The 16,441-nt window shown below is 48.3% G+C and overlaps 8 protein-coding genes across 8 annotated transcripts; 3 read left to right on the plus strand and 5 right to left on the minus strand.

Moving 5' to 3' along the window:
* Window positions 1-147: 147 nt before the first annotated feature.
* ONS95_004766 (uncharacterized protein) lies at window positions 148-948 on the plus strand (the record flags this gene model as incomplete). The annotated part of the gene is made up of 1 exon (XM_058498142.1): window positions 148-948. The coding sequence occupies one exon, from the start codon at window positions 148-150 to the stop codon at window positions 946-948; it is 801 nt and encodes a 266-aa protein (XP_058351652.1).
* A 318-nt stretch (window positions 949-1,266) lies between these two features.
* On the minus strand, window positions 1,267-3,572 carry SFH1 (Chromatin structure remodeling complex protein sfh1). Its single transcript, XM_058498143.1, has 2 exons — window positions 1,676-3,572; window positions 1,267-1,625 (listed from the first exon to the last, which is right to left on the minus strand). Exons 1-2 carry the CDS (start codon window positions 3,365-3,367, stop codon window positions 1,521-1,523), a joined length of 1,797 nt encoding a protein of 598 aa, XP_058351653.1. The 5' UTR covers window positions 3,368-3,572; the 3' UTR covers window positions 1,267-1,520.
* A 130-nt stretch (window positions 3,573-3,702) lies between these two features.
* ONS95_004768 (uncharacterized protein) lies at window positions 3,703-5,114 on the plus strand. Its single transcript, XM_058498144.1, has 2 exons — window positions 3,703-4,396; window positions 4,451-5,114. Exons 1-2 carry the CDS (start codon window positions 4,038-4,040, stop codon window positions 5,022-5,024), a joined length of 933 nt encoding a protein of 310 aa, XP_058351654.1. The 5' UTR covers window positions 3,703-4,037; the 3' UTR covers window positions 5,025-5,114.
* Window positions 5,115-5,594: 480 nt separating this feature from the next.
* ONS95_004769 (uncharacterized protein) lies at window positions 5,595-7,255 on the minus strand. The gene is made up of 4 exons (XM_058498145.1): window positions 6,785-7,255; window positions 6,383-6,733; window positions 6,167-6,334; window positions 5,595-6,055 (listed from the first exon to the last, which is right to left on the minus strand). Exons 1-4 carry the CDS (start codon window positions 6,908-6,910, stop codon window positions 5,678-5,680), a joined length of 1,023 nt encoding a protein of 340 aa, XP_058351655.1. The 5' UTR covers window positions 6,911-7,255; the 3' UTR covers window positions 5,595-5,677.
* An 862-nt stretch (window positions 7,256-8,117) lies between these two features.
* Window positions 8,118-9,331, plus strand: ONS95_004770 (uncharacterized protein; the record flags this gene model as incomplete). Its single annotated transcript, XM_058498146.1, has 1 exon — window positions 8,118-9,331. The coding sequence occupies exon 1, from the start codon at window positions 8,291-8,293 to the stop codon at window positions 9,329-9,331; it is 1,041 nt and encodes a 346-aa protein (XP_058351656.1). The 5' UTR covers window positions 8,118-8,290.
* Window positions 9,332-10,492: 1,161 nt separating this feature from the next.
* ONS95_004771 (uncharacterized protein) lies at window positions 10,493-11,354 on the minus strand (the record flags this gene model as incomplete). Its single annotated transcript, XM_058498147.1, has 2 exons — window positions 10,493-10,927; window positions 11,049-11,354. The coding sequence occupies 2 exons, from the start codon at window positions 11,352-11,354 to the stop codon at window positions 10,493-10,495; spliced, it is 741 nt and encodes a 246-aa protein (XP_058351657.1).
* A 1,175-nt stretch (window positions 11,355-12,529) lies between these two features.
* ONS95_004772 (uncharacterized protein) lies at window positions 12,530-13,540 on the minus strand (the record flags this gene model as incomplete). Its single annotated transcript, XM_058498148.1, has 2 exons — window positions 12,530-13,055; window positions 13,104-13,540. 2 exons carry the CDS (start codon window positions 13,538-13,540, stop codon window positions 12,530-12,532), a joined length of 963 nt encoding a protein of 320 aa, XP_058351658.1.
* Window positions 13,541-15,041: 1,501 nt separating this feature from the next.
* On the minus strand, window positions 15,042-16,324 carry ONS95_004773 (uncharacterized protein; the record flags this gene model as incomplete). Its single annotated transcript, XM_058498149.1, has 3 exons — window positions 15,042-15,572; window positions 15,743-16,144; window positions 16,229-16,324. The coding sequence occupies 3 exons, from the start codon at window positions 16,322-16,324 to the stop codon at window positions 15,042-15,044; spliced, it is 1,029 nt and encodes a 342-aa protein (XP_058351659.1).
* Window positions 16,325-16,441: the final 117 nt, after the last annotated feature.

The raw sequence follows: 16,441 nt of genomic DNA on the forward strand, positions 1-16,441 counted from the left end.
GATCTTCAATCTCTTCTTCAACTTCTCAAGTACAAAAAGAACTTCAAATCAGCTACTCTCGGATTCTACTCAAGACAAGTCTGTGTCTCTACACGCGGCCGCCACATACACCTTCGGAGCGACCAATCTTTCCATATATTTCATACAATGGCGCCTGTAAACCCATCTGGTCCTCCACCAGCTCCAATGCTCGGCCAAGGCGGCTTCGCTGCTCCTTTTCCACCTGCCTCAACCACAAGCAACGGTCCAGGTAACATGGCTGCACCACCACCTCGAGCCCCTTCACAAGCTTCCGCAGCTGGACGAGGAGGTCATGCCGCGTTACCTCGCGGAGGAGCAGGAGCCTACGCACGATCAGCCCCCCATGGACCCTTATCAAATCGTGTACCCGTGCCCTTCCAGCCCCAAGCAATGTACCAAGGCTTCCCTATGGGACCCGCTGGCGCCAACAACAATAACGCCGACGATGATGAAGACTCCGACTCAGACGACGAAGACTCCACAGCCATCCGCCTCAACATATTCACTCCCATCAATGTCCGCGGCGACGGAAACCTCATAGCTATGGATACTAGCGCTACCGCTACGACTATCGCTCAAGGAGTCGTCGATGCCCTACGTTGCTTGACATACGGCGACGACAAAGGTGTTCCCATGATCGACGAAGACGGTCGCCCACGCCCTATCAAAGTCAACGTCAAAGCTCCCCTCACCATCCTCGGTTCTAGGAATCTGATGGGCGAGCGCGCTGTTATGGAGAGACTTGCACCGACTGTGGCGACTCGCCCTGCTGCCGTTATCACGAAGGTGCCGCTTACGGAACTTGGTGGTCCTGATGAAGTAGCTAAAAGTAGCGAGAATGGCGAAGTCAATGGCTCGTTCAAGAAGCGCGAGAGGGAGGGAAGCGTGGAGGCTGATGGAGACTCGAAGCGGTCGCGTGTGGACTGAGCGATGCTCAAGCTGTCCATAGCGAGATGCTGGATCACGTTGGTTTCCTTGATTATGCTGCTAGGGCTTTGCTGGAGTCGAGGGAACGGCGTTTCGGGATGGAAAAATGCTGGACGGTCGACGTCGTCTAGTTGGCATTCTTTGTTTATGGTTGAGCCTCTCTAAATTGCATAGCATTGCGGCCGAAGGAAAAGGCTGCACCTAGCTGTGGACCTGAGCACGGAAAGATCTTGCTTGGTCATGGATTTTGCCTGTACAGATCACAATCGATGGTATTAATGAGGAATACTTACTTGGCAATGTGATAACCTAACTTGGTGAGATTAATGCTTTTTATTCTTCGAAAGCCGAGCTGATCACAGAGGCTTAGCTATCGTACACATACATAGCGACACTCTATCCCCACACCATTGCCGTTCATTGATCGCACGTAAGATACGTGATATGCCTCCATCTGTGACTCCAAATACGCCGTACATATTACAAGCCAAAGAAATATGAGGTCCGATTCGATGTTGTGAAATTTCAGACCTGTCATGATATCGCCAACGCCAGAGTAGATGCAGTTGCGCTTATCGGTATTGAGCAGTGGATAAATCGGTCCTGTGCAGATCCTTCGCCCATTTTGGAAGCTTGCGATCTCGCTCATAGATATAACCACAGTTATTACAGAGTGTCTTGTGGAAAGTCAGCATACCGCTCCTGATAGCACGAACACAATTCTTACCTTCGGACCATGAGGACCATCCCTGACAGCCCAGACTGAGCTGCCCCAAATTTGGCAATGCTTGCATCTCCACATAGAACGTTCGTACTCTGTGAGAGATCCAGCCCCACCATAGGCTGGTATGCCGCCTCCAACATCTGGTGTTCCTCTTCCTCCTGGAGTTCCAGACCTCCCAAGCGGACTCAAACTCCTGAATCTGCGCTTCTTCTTGCTTCGCTCGCCTCTGCCCATACGTTCCTCTCCTGCATCTGCGTCGAAGTACCCCCTGTTTTCGGTTTGGGGTGTGCCTCCAACCAACATGGCAGTTGACGAAAATCTTGCGGTCTCACGTCGTACTCTCCTAATTTGCCTCTCTCTATCTCCTTCACGCTTCTCAATTTCCTCCTTCGTTAGCTCCTCAATCTTTGGTTCCCATTCTTCTGCGAGAGTCTCGTGGTCATATCTCCATCCAGCCTCGGCTCCGTGCGCTGCATCGTTGGGTATCTCACCAGCAATTCCACCCACAAGTCCACCGCTCTCACATGCGTCCTTCTTGACGCGCAGAGCAGCTTCATAGATCGCATGGGCTATTACCGGTACCCACTCGGCAGGAAGTCCAATATCAGCACAGGTCTGCTTTGCGAAAATCTCAGCCGTTCCAGGAGGGTGTAGAAGAGACCATTCAAACTTGTCCGTATACAGCCAGTTTTCGAGGTTGACATTCAAGTTTATGATGCATCGGTAGGTATCGTCTGGATTGAAGTCGTCAGATCCAGATCCGATCGCAGTCGCCGTAGCTGTGATACCGTTTTCAAGGACCTTGGTTTCGGTAGGTATTGTTGGGGTAGAGACACCATTTAGTTGACCATCGCCGTTTTGCACAGGTGTAGCAATTCCACTTGCAGGTGTCCCCGACGCACCTCGCGAAACGAGGACTGGCTTCATGGTCGTCACGACTCCGGTACTGGTTTCGCTTTGTGATGAATAGAAAAGAGGATGAAGGGCAACACCAGCATATTCCTCAAGCTGCGTACGGATTTGTTTGCCAATTTCAGCTGCCATGGCCCCCCGATTTGGAAGATCGAGATCCTGGACCATACACTGAGCAAATTGATCTGTCGTAATCAAAGTCTCGTGCAGATTCCATAAAAATGTATCCTTGAGGCGGTATGGTACTGTCGTTTCTTGCTGTCTGTATATTGGGAGGGAAGTATCAATCTTTCCGTATGGGACGCCGATGGGAGCTGGGAGAGGTGCAGGCGGAATAAAGGCTGGTATGTCGAGGTCGATTCGGATTGGGATCAAAGTCAACGGCAGTGACGCTTGAGCATAATTCTGGAGATCTGACTTCGCGTTCCTCGTCTTTCCCATCCAGTCTCTCCATATTCCTTGAACTTCAACAGGTGCTGTTGCTTTAATTCCCACCTTCTCGCTGAGATCTTGCTTTGCTTGAGCCAGATCTTCTCTCCTTATACTCCTCAATCCTGTAGGTCTTCTTCTACTATCATCGTCATCGTCATCATAATCGTCGTATCCATCCTCCGCATAGTTGATTGCAGTCGTGCCTCTTTTGGTTGTCCTTGCTGAGGGTGCTGCAAGAGCTGTCACAGGTTGGATCACCGGGGTGAGAAGGCCGTTGTTGTAGGTGCGCAATCGCGGAGCATAGCTGGAGATGAACGATTGGGGCGGATTTTGAGGATTCTCGGATGCCATGTTGATGTGGGATGTTTAGAACATGCCCAGTCCAAGATATCAAGTGCTGATGAGAAGGGAGGTTGAATGCGCGTCGGATCACAGTTCAAGGCGCAATGCTCGAAAAGTAATTCTGAGAATACCGTGAGGGCGCGCGATCCAAGGAGAGCCTTGCGCAAGCTGAATGATGCGTAAAAGAAGTCGTGCCGATTGCACCCTGTCTAGTGATGCTCAAAATTGTCGCGTCCAGAACCGTGAATCTGAACAACGCTAGTGGTTCAGGATGGCACGTGTTTTGGCGCTAGTACAAATAGATATCGTGAACTCAAAGTCAGCTCAACGTTCTCTCGCTTTAACAGACAGCTTCTTTCACAATTATGGGATCAGCCACTGGCCAAAACTTTGTACCTTCAACTATTTGTGCATTGTGCTCAATGACTGTGCAGGTCACACATTGAAGAATGTTCTTTCTGAATATTTTCTGCTGTAGTTTGACTCAGTGGCTCTTGCCTTCAGGTCTTGAATGGCCTCGGGGATGGCTAAACCAAGGCCTGTGAATAATGCTTCATAGATTCTTATGTTACAGTCAAACTTTGACGTATCTTTATCCACGTTCTTTCTACTATTCTATCTATCAAGCGTTCACATATTCTTTATTCAAGCCTAATCTTTAGCGAATACTGTATTTGCAATGTCAGGAATATCCTCAAGTACTACTACAAATCAAGCGATGCAGCGGAATCCCGCTATTACCCACGACTGCCCACAATGTCCGAGTCCACATGTAAACCCACGAGGATCACGAGTACTTCGGCTTCTTGCGCAGCTTCCTAGCGAACTACACAGCATAGTGGTGCAGGGGATGATCGTTCCCCAGCGACCCTGTTTGGACCACATATTCGGCTCCTGTCTGGACTCATGGGGTTGCCCTAACGGATCTCACATGGACCTTCGAGATCTCAGGGAGGCCATTGTACCCTGTCCTCGGCTCACATCTCTTAGTACGTTCTTCTACGACGAGGGCCACAAGCTGTTTTTCGAACACCACAGGTTCGTATTCGACAATCGCTATATAAAATTCCAATACAGTAATCTTCCATTTAGCTATCAATTTCCTGTGAGAGCCACCAGGTCAGACCTGCAAAAAGTGGATATAATCGGCCAGGAGCATCGAGATTTTCTCGCAACCCGCCTCCTCAATTTCGTTGACCGACCAGACTGTGTGGGCCTAGGATCAAAGACTTTCAAGATTCATGGCAAGAATCGATTGTTCGGAGATGTTGATAGCTACCGCCACCTCATCCAACATCTCGTTTTCACGGCAAGCCTTGTAGACGATTCAATGAAGTACCGACCCGATTGGGACTGGCCACTCAAAGTCGACTGGCAGAGACTTCCAAGGCTCAAGACGCTGGTTCTGGACCTACGGTATTACTCATTCAGCCCACGGTATCTGGGCGGCGTACTTACCCAGGAGGATTATGACTCGAGGATCGCGACAGGGGTCAAGGGGATGCAAATCTTGAAGTTGAAGCGTCTTGTGATCTATGGGGTCTGCAGTGGAGCTTTCCATAATGATCAGTATCATCAACGACGGATGAGGTCATTGTTTGAGACGGCATTGGACATTCGTGGCACTTTAGAGTTCAGAGATTCTGCTTCGATAGCAAACTGGTAGGGTCGTGTCAACGTCTTATGTGAATCTCATCGCAGTCTTTATCACAAAATCCCAATATTCTCGGTATCATTGAGTACCCTGCTTCCTTCTGCAAGTTCTTGATCACACTTTCTCAATCTATTTTGCAAAAGCTCAAGCAATACTCGCTGCACCTCCACAAGGGATGGAATGGTTACATAGGTGCAGTGGCTTGCTGTGTGATCTTGCCATTGTCGTAAAGACTGGCTGTGCTCTTGTAACTTCGCCGAAGGGTTCATATCTGGCAACACCTTCTACTCGGGCGACCAACAAGTTAGACGTGCGCCTTTCCGCAGGATTAATTGACTTCTTGCTCGAAGTATCTAAATCTTCAAGCGAAGTCATGCGTACCATGCAGAAAACTATCAATGATCTTACTCTGTTCATAGAGGCTTCGCCATTAAGCAATACGGACTTAGAAGGGGTGTATCATGGCAATGTTCATTGAATTAATTCAAGCCCCTCAATACCGCGACACAATCAAGATGAATGGACATGACAAGCTCGGTACATTCTCTGATTATTCAATATCTTTTCGTTTCATTACTACCCTGGCTTTGCAGAACTAAAAGGCGGCCGGCTCTACTCCATCGCTATGGCTCCTTGCGCCTTCTCATCTATGCCGCATCTATACGTCAGACTTTGTACAACTCCATTTGAGCCTCCGCTCGCTCTCGAGCAACAGTCCAACTATCCTGCAGAGAGCAATCGATCTTTTTGCAGAAAACTTTCCATACAACGCTTTGTAGGCTTGCATAAGACATTGTGTATCCCATCTCATACGCATTCATATTGTCCAACCCGTGCTGCATTTTCAATCGAGCCCATAAGTCTGGACGTTTCAATTGATCATTGGAACCCTCAATATATGCGTAGGCAAAGGCCGGTCCATACTTTTGAACCAGATCTTCAAATACACACATGCATTCTCGAATCCAGTGGTCGTTCCATAAGTCTTCGATGGGTGTTGTGTCGGGTGTGTACAGAGGGGATGCACTAGAAGGAGGAACAGCCTATATCATGACAATCAGTTCCAACACACTGAAAAATCTGTTCCAGACGCCTCAGTCACATAGTATGTTGGTATTGACAATATTAAGGCTGGTCTTTCCAAATATGCTTACTACGTTATTGAGGAGACCTGAAGCATGAAGAGCATTCTTGGTCATTGTGAAAAATCCATGTCCCATGACTTCAACAATCACGCCTAGGCTCGCCAAGTCATCCGAAGAAAGGCTCTCAAGCAATTCGGATTGTCGAGCTCGAATGGCAGGAGTTCCGGTAAGTCCGATCTATGGAATGGTGAGTCAACATTGCAGCTATGTGCTGGAATTACTCACAGTACAATCTGCTAACCTGTAAAGGAGAAGAAAAGCCCTTCTTTTGAAGATGGCTAGGCGTTTCGAAAGCTCTTCTTTGGGAACATCCAGCGTAGGCCATCCAGAGCTACTAGTAACATCCATCATATCGGTGATTTCGTGCTCAATCAGGAATTCGATTGTCTGCTGCCGACAGTGCATCTCGTTGACCCAAGGGTATGAAAGTATAGAAACCACAATCTCCCCTGGTGGCATGCGAGACGATAAAATTGTGGCTTGATCTGCATTCGTGTGGGCAAACTCGTCTACATTGGTGTCTCTTATGCTCTTGGAAATTGATCGTTCATAATCTGAAAGGAGAGAATTGAAGTCCTGCTAGTCGTCAGCCGATTCAATGACATGCTTTCCGACTGGAAGACCTGCTTTGGAGACGCGCAAGAGAGATCCAGCAGACTTCGGATCTGAGTTGATTACTTCTCCTGCAACTTGAAGGCATATTTCTGGTATCAACACAATTCCTCCATTGCTCCGGAGTAGGTTTGAGCGCATCACTGCTGCGTATATGGAGTCGGAGCAGTTTGAATAGAGACAGCACCAGGCGAAATTGTTGATAGACTGGAATGGGCACGTAATCTGTAGAAGCTATCCAAAAGAGGTAAATAGCCTTAAAAGATATCGGAGCAAAGCGATGGTGTTTTGAGTTGTGTTGTGGGTAGTAAGCACAGCAGTGAACATGTTGGAGGAAGAAGAGAAGGCTTCGAGTCAGCTTTATTGGAAACTGTTCAGCCAACAAGGTATCTGAATGGGAAACAGCCATCGAGGTGGTCAAGATCCACCTTTCTTTGATTGTTGTGAACGGGTAGGAAGGTACGAGGCTGCAGAGCCTTGTGGAGGGGTTGACTCGGCCATCAAGGTGCTTCTTGGGAGGTCCGCCCGTGACCAGCTTCGTTGAAGAAATTACCTACGACTCTTTTGCTTGACTCATGGTATTACGGCTGATGCAATAAGCATGTCATGTCTATCTGCAATTCCAACTTTCTTCCCTTGAGATTCTACTTTAGTTCCTAGACTGCATGATCTACACACTATCCCTGCAGTGTCGCAACTTAGATTGAGCCCTAAAATATGCAACAAGATATACCTAAGAGAATGTGGTCTTTCTCACTATCAGGTTTTGGGATGTTTGAATCCTGTGAAACACGCTCTATGATTCACAATTCGTCATTGTGTATCCGGGAGAATGTGCTGAAAGAGGAGACCCTAGAGCCACTGCCAAGCTCTACAATACGAATTTTCTGATTCAAGTCAATCCGACGGTGGAAACCAGAATATATGTGACCTGAAAGGCTGAAAGGGATTGGAGTGAGGAGATCTATAGAGGTTACTCATGATAAAGCCTCAATGCCGCTATTCCAGAATTTGGTCACAAAAGACAGAGAGCTAGCACAAAGCAGAACACAATCATTGAGTCAAGGGAAGAGCATCGGGAAGAAACATCAAATCGAGAGAAAGAAGTCATTCCGACGTAAGAGAACCGGCAGGGAATTTCTTATATGTTGTATTATGTGTCCGATAATTGTTTTATTTACTGCTCTCTTCGACGCAAAAAGGGTAATAAGCGAGGAGATCAACATTGTAAATGGATGTGGAGAAGAACTATCTCAACCTTGCCTCTTCGCAAACTTATGAAGACACAGATGTAAATCACGCAATTATAAAACTGTTTTTCTTTTGAAAATCATAAAAAAATCATAACGCCACATACACCTCTCATCAAGAACAAACACGAATGGAACGTACAGGGGCGACAGCACATCATCGATCTAGGCCTAGCAGCGGCGCCACCCGAACCCCACCAGCCGATCCAAGCTTCCCCTGCAGCTCAACTCCACGCGCTCCAACACTTGGGTCTGGAGCTTCTACAACGCCATGCTCTCACTGCGAGCACCATTCAAGATCACCACACTCCCCACCCGGCGCCTCTACAGCTTGCAGCATGCCTTCCGACCAGTTCCTACCATTACCGGACCCCTAGACTCATTACCCATCGAAGAATTCCGCTCTCGCGCATTCGTTCCTGAGAAACCCCTCCTGATAACCGCTGGAGATAGCAATGTGAAGGGCGTGAAAGGATCGCAATGTACAATACCAGCAGCAGAGAAATGGTTCAAAAGGAGACCTGCCGGCTCAGACCCTGCGAATGAGGAAGAAGATGGATTTGCAGTCCTATCGCAAGAATACCTTGCCCCATTCGGCTCAACAATTCTCCCCCACGAGCTCATCACACCCAAACATGCCGATCCAGGAGCGGCAAACAACACCAGCGAACTCGATAACCTCCCGAAGCACTACACACAGCACTCCTCCCCCGGCAGTACGTTCCACCACTTCTCCGCGCCACTCTCCCTCTTCCTTCTGGCCAGCAAATCCCTTACACTCTCCCAAGCACCACCACAGCTCTACATCGCCCAAGCCCAACTCCTCTCCCTTCCTCCGACCCTCCAAACCGACCTTCCCACCCCCTCCCTTATAACCCACGCCGGCAAAGGCGACATCTACGACTCCAACCTCTGGCTCGGCATCCCACCAACCTACACACCCCTCCACAAAGACCCGAACCCGAATCTCTTCATCCAACTAGCTGGGCGGAAACGAGTTAGGATGTTCAAGCCGCGGGTTGGACAGGGTGTATTTTGGGGGGTGCAGGAGAAGATTGGGAGAGGTGGAGGGGGTGGGAGGGGGCAGATGAGAGGAAGTGAGATGATGGAGGGGCCGGAGAGGGAGGTTTTGTTTGAGGCTGTTTGGGGGGAGGATGTTGGGATGGTGGGAAGGGAGGAAAGGAGGAGAGATGCGGGGTTTGAAACTGTTGTTAGGCCCGGGGATGCGCTGTTTATACCCAAGGGGTGGTGGCATAGTTTTAGGAGTGTTGGGGAGGGGATCACGGGAAGTGTTAATTGGTGGTTTCGGTGAGAGCTACTCAACTGTATATGTACGAAGGGGGCGTTAGATCTTCGATCTACCATTTACAATATCCTTGCTGAGGACTTATTGCAATAAAGAGAGGTGTATGGTTGCGGTGCCAGCTTTAATCTTTTCTATGTTTGCTGTATCTGCAATGTACGTCCAGCACAGAAATCATGTCACGAAGAAAGCTTGGTTAATTTGATTTCTCAAATCCACTCAAAAGACTGGGACATATACATCCCAATCAACACCCCATATCAAAACGAAGAAACCAAATTACAGGCATGTGACGCCGTGAGTATTTTGCCTCCAGCCCTGACTTCCCTACATGCCAAAGCTTATACCTCATGATCAGGTTCCTCCCCGTCGTATCTATTCCAGTCGTTCATCCAATTACGACTATCGACCGCTCGATTCCAGCCCCATTGTTCTGGAGCCAAATCCCCACCTTTCCACGCTTTTTTCAAGGGGCACATTTCATGTTTGTGGCCCCTTGACGGAACCCACGGCTCGTCTTCAGCCCCGAGTACGAACCTTTCCAGCTGCTTCGCATTCAACTTGTCGTTAACTTTAAGTTTATTCCAATCGTCTTCGTTAATGGGGAAGATGGCGCTCATTGGGATATGCGTCGTATAGATTGGATAATTGTCGTCTCTGGGTAACAATAGCTGGAACTTTTCAAGCTTCAAGGTATCTCTCATTTTTAAAAGAGTTTGTTTCCAGACACAGCGAGACTCACTTGGGTGATAGTCACTGTATCGATATGGTGCCAGATCACCCTTGATTTGTAGCCTCCTTAGCGTTGACGAGTGCCTGGATAAGAATTCATGAAGGGTTGGTGTCATAAACGTGGCTTGTGCCATGTGAGAAATTCGGAGGATTGTGAGGTGTGGGAAGGTCAGATCATAGAATGGCGACGACAGGTGGAGGAGAATAGACGAATCAATAAGATTTCCTCGACGATTAAAAGAAGATCCCCATCCCAGGGTCAAGCTCCGTAAGGGCATCGAGCCAAGGAATAATGCTAAGTTGTGAGGAATGGTAAGATTCTTGATGTCGGTATAATCCTGATGGCAGCAGCTAAATTGCACTTCCAGATCCTGGACATGCTGAACCGAGTTTCTCATGGTCGCCAAATGATTGAGAGGTGAGTCAACATGCTTTTGCTCAGGAGGCACAAAACATAGCACCGGCATACGATCCATGCGAAGCGTGGTGAACGGCAATGCTGCTGCATTCGCTCCCATGAGAATGGAACTGTATGACTTGACAGCCAGAGTCTGCTCTTGAATTGGTGCTTCTCGGGTCCACGTAACCGTCTATTTTCGGCATCCTATCCCACGACGATGCAAGACAGAAAGTCGTGAAGGGATATTCCCCAAACTTAATATAGATAGTCTTGACATTCGGCATGACAATTAGGGTTCGTGCAAGGAGTTCTCCGTTACAATAGTCATCGGTATCCATGCCCAGGTTGACAGGAAGCTGTTGAAATGTCTCTGTCGAAGGAGAATGACGAGAGAGTACTCGACGAAGTTCTAATTCGATCAAGCGGACAATGGCAAGATTGGCATAAGCCGTATAACCAGATGTTCTCATCCACTGGCGATGCAGCAGTTAGCAAGCTGACAGAAGGTCATCACAAAATGGATAGAGTCTGGTGAGACGTAGTTGATTGATCTTCAAGGTTTAATGGGGAAATATGGAGCTGAGTGTGCCTTACATGTCGTACAGTAGCGTAGTCTATATCGTCCACCGAGAAAGTAATCCTGTCAATCTTTTCTCTTAACCAAGGGCGACGAGAGACCTCGATGAGCTTCGTGACGTGGTTCCTGTTTGGGCGAAGCACTAGACCATGCTGCCATGTACGGTCGAGAGCAGCAATGGACCAGACGCGAGACAAACGTCGGATATTGAGGTGATCCTCGAACTCAACGAAGTCGAGGACTCGTTGCTTGAGCTCAGGAGGCAATCTGCACAACAGGTCGCGTCCTTGAGGTGGACCAGAGATAAGATTGTAGATATCCATGGTCTAGACGGATACTACGCGCCAAGATAGCTTGACTGAGGGCGATGCTTTGCGGATTTAGCAAGTTGCCAGCAATGATGATAAAGAACTTTGGAGTATGGAAGCCAGCCTCGTCCAAGCAAGGGAACAGCTGAATTGCATTGAGAACACGATGTTCTCAAGGAACCAAGTATAAATTGTAGACCGTAGGTAGAGAAAAACACGTACATACACTCTTGAAGAGTCAAGTTAGACTTTTGAGTAGGGAATTGTCCGGTCAGATGTGTCTAAGATTTGGGATCAGGTTAATAATGGTAGTGCCGGATGAGCGATCAGTTACGAAAGCTTTCCTAGAGCGGAAAATAGGATTGCTGGGTGATGAGAATGTTGTGACGACCTCGGGATGTTATAGTGGGAGAAAGATTCGCGTTTCAGAGATGAAAGGAAGAGCGATTGTCTTGGTGATGCTGATGGGACAACCAGCTATCTCTGGCAGTACCTAGAGGAAAAGGCAGGTTCCGACCCACCGTGAGAGGGGCACTTTCCTAGAATAATAATCATATCACTGTTATAAAATTTTTGGCAGTCGAGAGGTCGTTATTTCAGGAAAGTGCACCTCCCGCGGTAGGTCGGAACCTGCTTTCTCCTGTAAGGAGGTACCTAAGGTATGTACAGATGGCCCTCCTCGTGCGTGTTTCCCGTACGCTGGTGCTGGTCCAAGGCTGGCAAGCGAGGGACTATCCTATTGGCCAACTTAAAGCCTCCCTCAGTCAGGTACCAGACCCTTCTCTGTCTCCCCTTGCTTTATTCATTGACTGAACGGCAGTATCCTTTTGACATTCATCTCATCGCTCAGATTCAGGTTCAGCAATCGTCCTTTCTTTGTCTTTTTTCTTTTTTTTTAGCATCTCTTCTGTATGTGCATTTCATTCCTGACCATGTCCTCCTTTGTTGTAGGACCACAAGATTTTGGATAAAAGGACTAAACTTACAAGGGACTGTTGAGTGAAGTCTCTCCTTTCAAATCTGATATTTTCTACACTCTAATCCCTTCCATTATTCTGTAAAACAAAGCTCAATCGAGATTTTCGAGAGCATGCCTGACGCCTGCAATGCACTCCCCATTTTCCAGTTCCTTTTGCAAACGCCTCAAATCATATCATCACATCGTACCCTCATCAGCAAGCCCTCCCAGCCTACGATTTAGTAACACCGCCCTCATCATGACTGAAGAGGTGCACCAACCCCATTGCAGATCCCGCCGCAGCTCCACCCACAATGACCATCTGCAATCCACCCCAGCACCCCGACCGAATATTCTTCCCGCCGTCCCATCCGACTACCACGCAAGTCTTGACGTATCCGAACACGTATAAAGCGACCACCATGACGCCAATCGAGATATACAGACCTTCATAGACCTCGTTGGCACCAACGAAGAAGTATGGGATGAGAGGGAGGAGCCCACCAAGGAAATATGCGAGAGCAATCGTGAGGGCGGAAGTAAGAGCGCGGGAAGAGGCTGGTGGTTCCTCACAGTGCTGGAATTTCATGACGAAGTCTACCAAGTGCGGCGAGTCTGCCAGATGTTCTGTGAGGTCCTGGACTGTGGTTTTGGGTAGCTCGAAAGGCTCGAAGACTTCCGCAATGTCGCGAACGACGGCTTGTGGGTTGGTATTAACTAGCTGTTGGGTTTCTTCTCTTTGTGCATGGTATGAAGCACTGTATTTGTTAGCAGGTGCTCAATATTTTGGAAGGGGAGGAACTTACGCTTCGCTCTTCGCTCCAAGGTATCCTCCCAGTCCCATCGAAATCGCTCCAGCAATCAACTCTGCGAATCCTCCATAGATAACGACTTTTGTATTTCCCAACGCGGAGAGTCCAGCAGTCAATGCAAAAGGAACTGTCAACCCATCGGACAAGCCAATAGTAGCATCCGAGATAACTCTAGCATCGATCCTGAACCCTTTCCCACGGTTGACCTTCTCCGTTCTGGAATCCTGTTGCGATTCAACATCGGTGTCCGAGTCTCTAGACAGTGATCGTTGCAGAGAGTCTGTCTCTAGGGAGTTGTCCTGGTCAAGTAATGGCTGCCGGGTAGCATTGTTCCAGTTGTGAGAAGCAGTGCCATAATTGGTCTTTGACCGGACTGGAATTGGCGTTACAGTCTGGTGAAAGAAGAGATTCTTCAAGCCAACGAGAGACATGGCTTCAACGGGTGACGGTGTCGCCTGTGGTCGTTTCCTGCCAGTGACTGTTCTGCGAGATATTGGGTTTCTAGCTTGTGGAAAGGCGGAGGCGTCGTCGTCTGCTGTGATATCAGAAGGCGAATATGGGATGCTGCTCTCTTGACTTTGCTGACCTCCAGAACTCAATCTATCGAAATGTGTAATATTCGTATTGGCAGACTTCCTCTCAGTGGCCGTGGCCAGCACTATGTAGTCCTCCTCTCCTGAGTAAAGGAGCTACGGCGGAACTCTAATCCAATACAATCCACCTCAGTCTTTGTTTCGCCGTCCAGGGCAATACCTAGACCTCCAAATGTTGGTCAGCAGCAAGCAATTGCAAGCGTTCTGATTGGCTGACGAGCCTAGAGCCAGAAAGCTTGTGGGACGTTTGCAGCTGGTGATTGGTCCCTTCCGCCCTAAGGAATTCAACCTGTGCCTGCCTAACCCTGTCAGACCCCGATCTCCGATTTTCTTAGTGAACCACGAGGTGGAACCTTTACGCAAGATGCAGCTGCGATGGATACCTACGGGATTTTGCTAAGTGCTCTTCAACCTTTGGGATGAATAATCCCCGATATCTGGTTGGATCTTTGAACTCCGGTATCTGGGTATTCGAAATTGCCTTCTGCATTTTTAGGCAGGTCAGCTTGGGCGATCTGTATTCAGGATTTATTTATACCTTCAGCGCATTGATGTCTTCGCACGGCTTTTTCGAGTAACCTTTCTCGGTCCCGAATGTTACCTCCGTTGAGTACGGAGTGTTGACGCACCTCCAGCGAATTTTAAGATTGGTGGACGTAAGTTAATTTTGAGATGTTACGATTGGTTGAATCTGTGTTTGCATGTGCGGAGTACGGATTCGGCACTGCTTTTGATGACGGAGTTATGACTTGCTGATGATGTGGTCCTCTTCGTGAGGTTTGCGAGATACCGATGTGTCTCCGTGCCATTGCGTCACGTCAGCTTGTCTACCTGGACAGTGATCTGGAAGTTTGTTGTTCTCCACAAACATGCACACAAATTAATATCCAGGCTTATTTGCTCTATCCTTGAGCTGGATTTGGCCACTGGGATGTGGGTTAATATCTGTTGAGTTGGATCTGTGTCCTGGGGCAAGGTTAACCGAATGCTTGGTTTGTTTACTCTGCGGTTCGTTCGTACACATACAAACATGCTTCTCTGTAATTTGTTGGTTGGTAGCTGTTGGTCTGGCTTTAATCGAACACTACTGTATTCTCGACTTGGTTTCACTCAATCGAAAGTTATTGACTTTGATAGCTCAAAGTCGTGTCTTGGAAACCTAGTATTACCTAAACATGTCTGCTTGTTTTCCTCCATTAATTGAACCAGATCCCGTGCAAACAAAACTAATCAGAAGGGTATAAAGTCCACGCCAGAAAACAGCAGCCAACTCCCAGTACCCAGATCAAGAACGTACCAATTATCTGTTTTTCTGTTGAAAAAAAAAGACATCCCCGCATCATTCTTTCTTCGGATTTTTCTTCCTTCCATTCCAAGCCTTGATACCTTCCTTCCCACTCTCCTTCGCATTTCCCCACACCCTGCCAGTCCTTTCCTTCACCTGATGTTTCTCTGCCTCGTCCCCAATATCCTCCATCACATCGCCACCAATACTCGTTCCATGCACCCAGTCCAGTAACCCCCAAGGCGCGAAATTTCCTCGTCCATGACCCTCACTATGGAGATCCTGGCGTCGAGCGATTCCGCCTAGCATTATACCTGGGACGGTGGCGTAGCCGGAAAGTGTGAGTGTTTCCTCGAGGGTTATGATGGAGAGTAGTAGGAGGTAGGTGAGGAGGTGGGTGCGGAAGACGATGGAGGGAAGGTAAGTGGGGACGAAGCGGAAGAGGATGTAAGAGAGCGGATGGTCGTAGTGTGCTGTAAAGGAGTATGGGGATGTTATGGAGTGGAAGTAGGTTTTGTGGAGTTTGCTGATGGAAGTTTGCGAGTTGGGATGGAGGACGAATCGGTGGATGTAATATTGTAGGACCTGATACATGTTAGCTTCACATAGCGCTATCATAATCTCCTCAACGTTGCAGTGACTATAGGCATTTGACGCAAAGTTTAATTCGAAGCTTGGGCTTCGTGAGGACGAAGGCACTTCCAAATCGCGAAGATGCGGTTTACCAGAAAATACAAAGCCAAAACTGTACATACCTCGCGGAGAAGTAGTCCTCTCACAACATCCTTGAAAATAGACCACGGCATTGGTAGTGTCGTGCTAACTTTTAACGCACTTCGTATATGCAGCACTTCCGTGAACAGTAATTCTACCCCGGATTGTATCGCAACCCCCAGGAGAATATTGAAAAAACTCATTCCAATCACTTGCAGCACAGAGGGAGTTCCGGTCCCTCTCTTCTTTACCCGCACTCCGCCTGTCCTTGTCGGCAGCGCAGCAGAACCCTGAGTCTTCATCCCGACGGCCAAACTCGGGATAATAGAGTCGAAGAGAAGGAACAGAAGCGATGGGAATAGGAAGAATAGAGCGCGGACTGCGAGTGTGCCTACAATCTCGACTTTCAGGGGAGGCTGACTGAGAACAAGTGTACTCCATGTCTGCGCATTGGTTAGCACTGGCAAGGCTGGACGAAGATAGGTGTTGGGTTTGGTATTGGCATTTCAATATGCGAGATCACGCACCATATAGAAGAACAGTATATTGATTGAAGTGCTGTAGGAGGTCAGGGAGGGCATGAGGAGGTAGCCCACGAGGGGGAGAGAGAGCATGGCGCCCATGATGGCGTTTGTTGTTTTGGTTGCTCACTTGAGACTGTTGAAGAGCGTAATGCAGTGGATATAGATTGCCAGCAAGTACAGTGAAGGGAAGTCAATGTAGGAAATGAGACTTTTGAC

The sequence above is a fragment of the Cadophora gregata genome (genome assembly GCF_030347475.1).
Source record: "Cadophora gregata isolate MNR1 chromosome Unknown scaffold_15, whole genome shotgun sequence".
Lineage (NCBI taxonomy): Eukaryota > Fungi > Ascomycota > Leotiomycetes > Helotiales > Ploettnerulaceae > Cadophora > Cadophora gregata.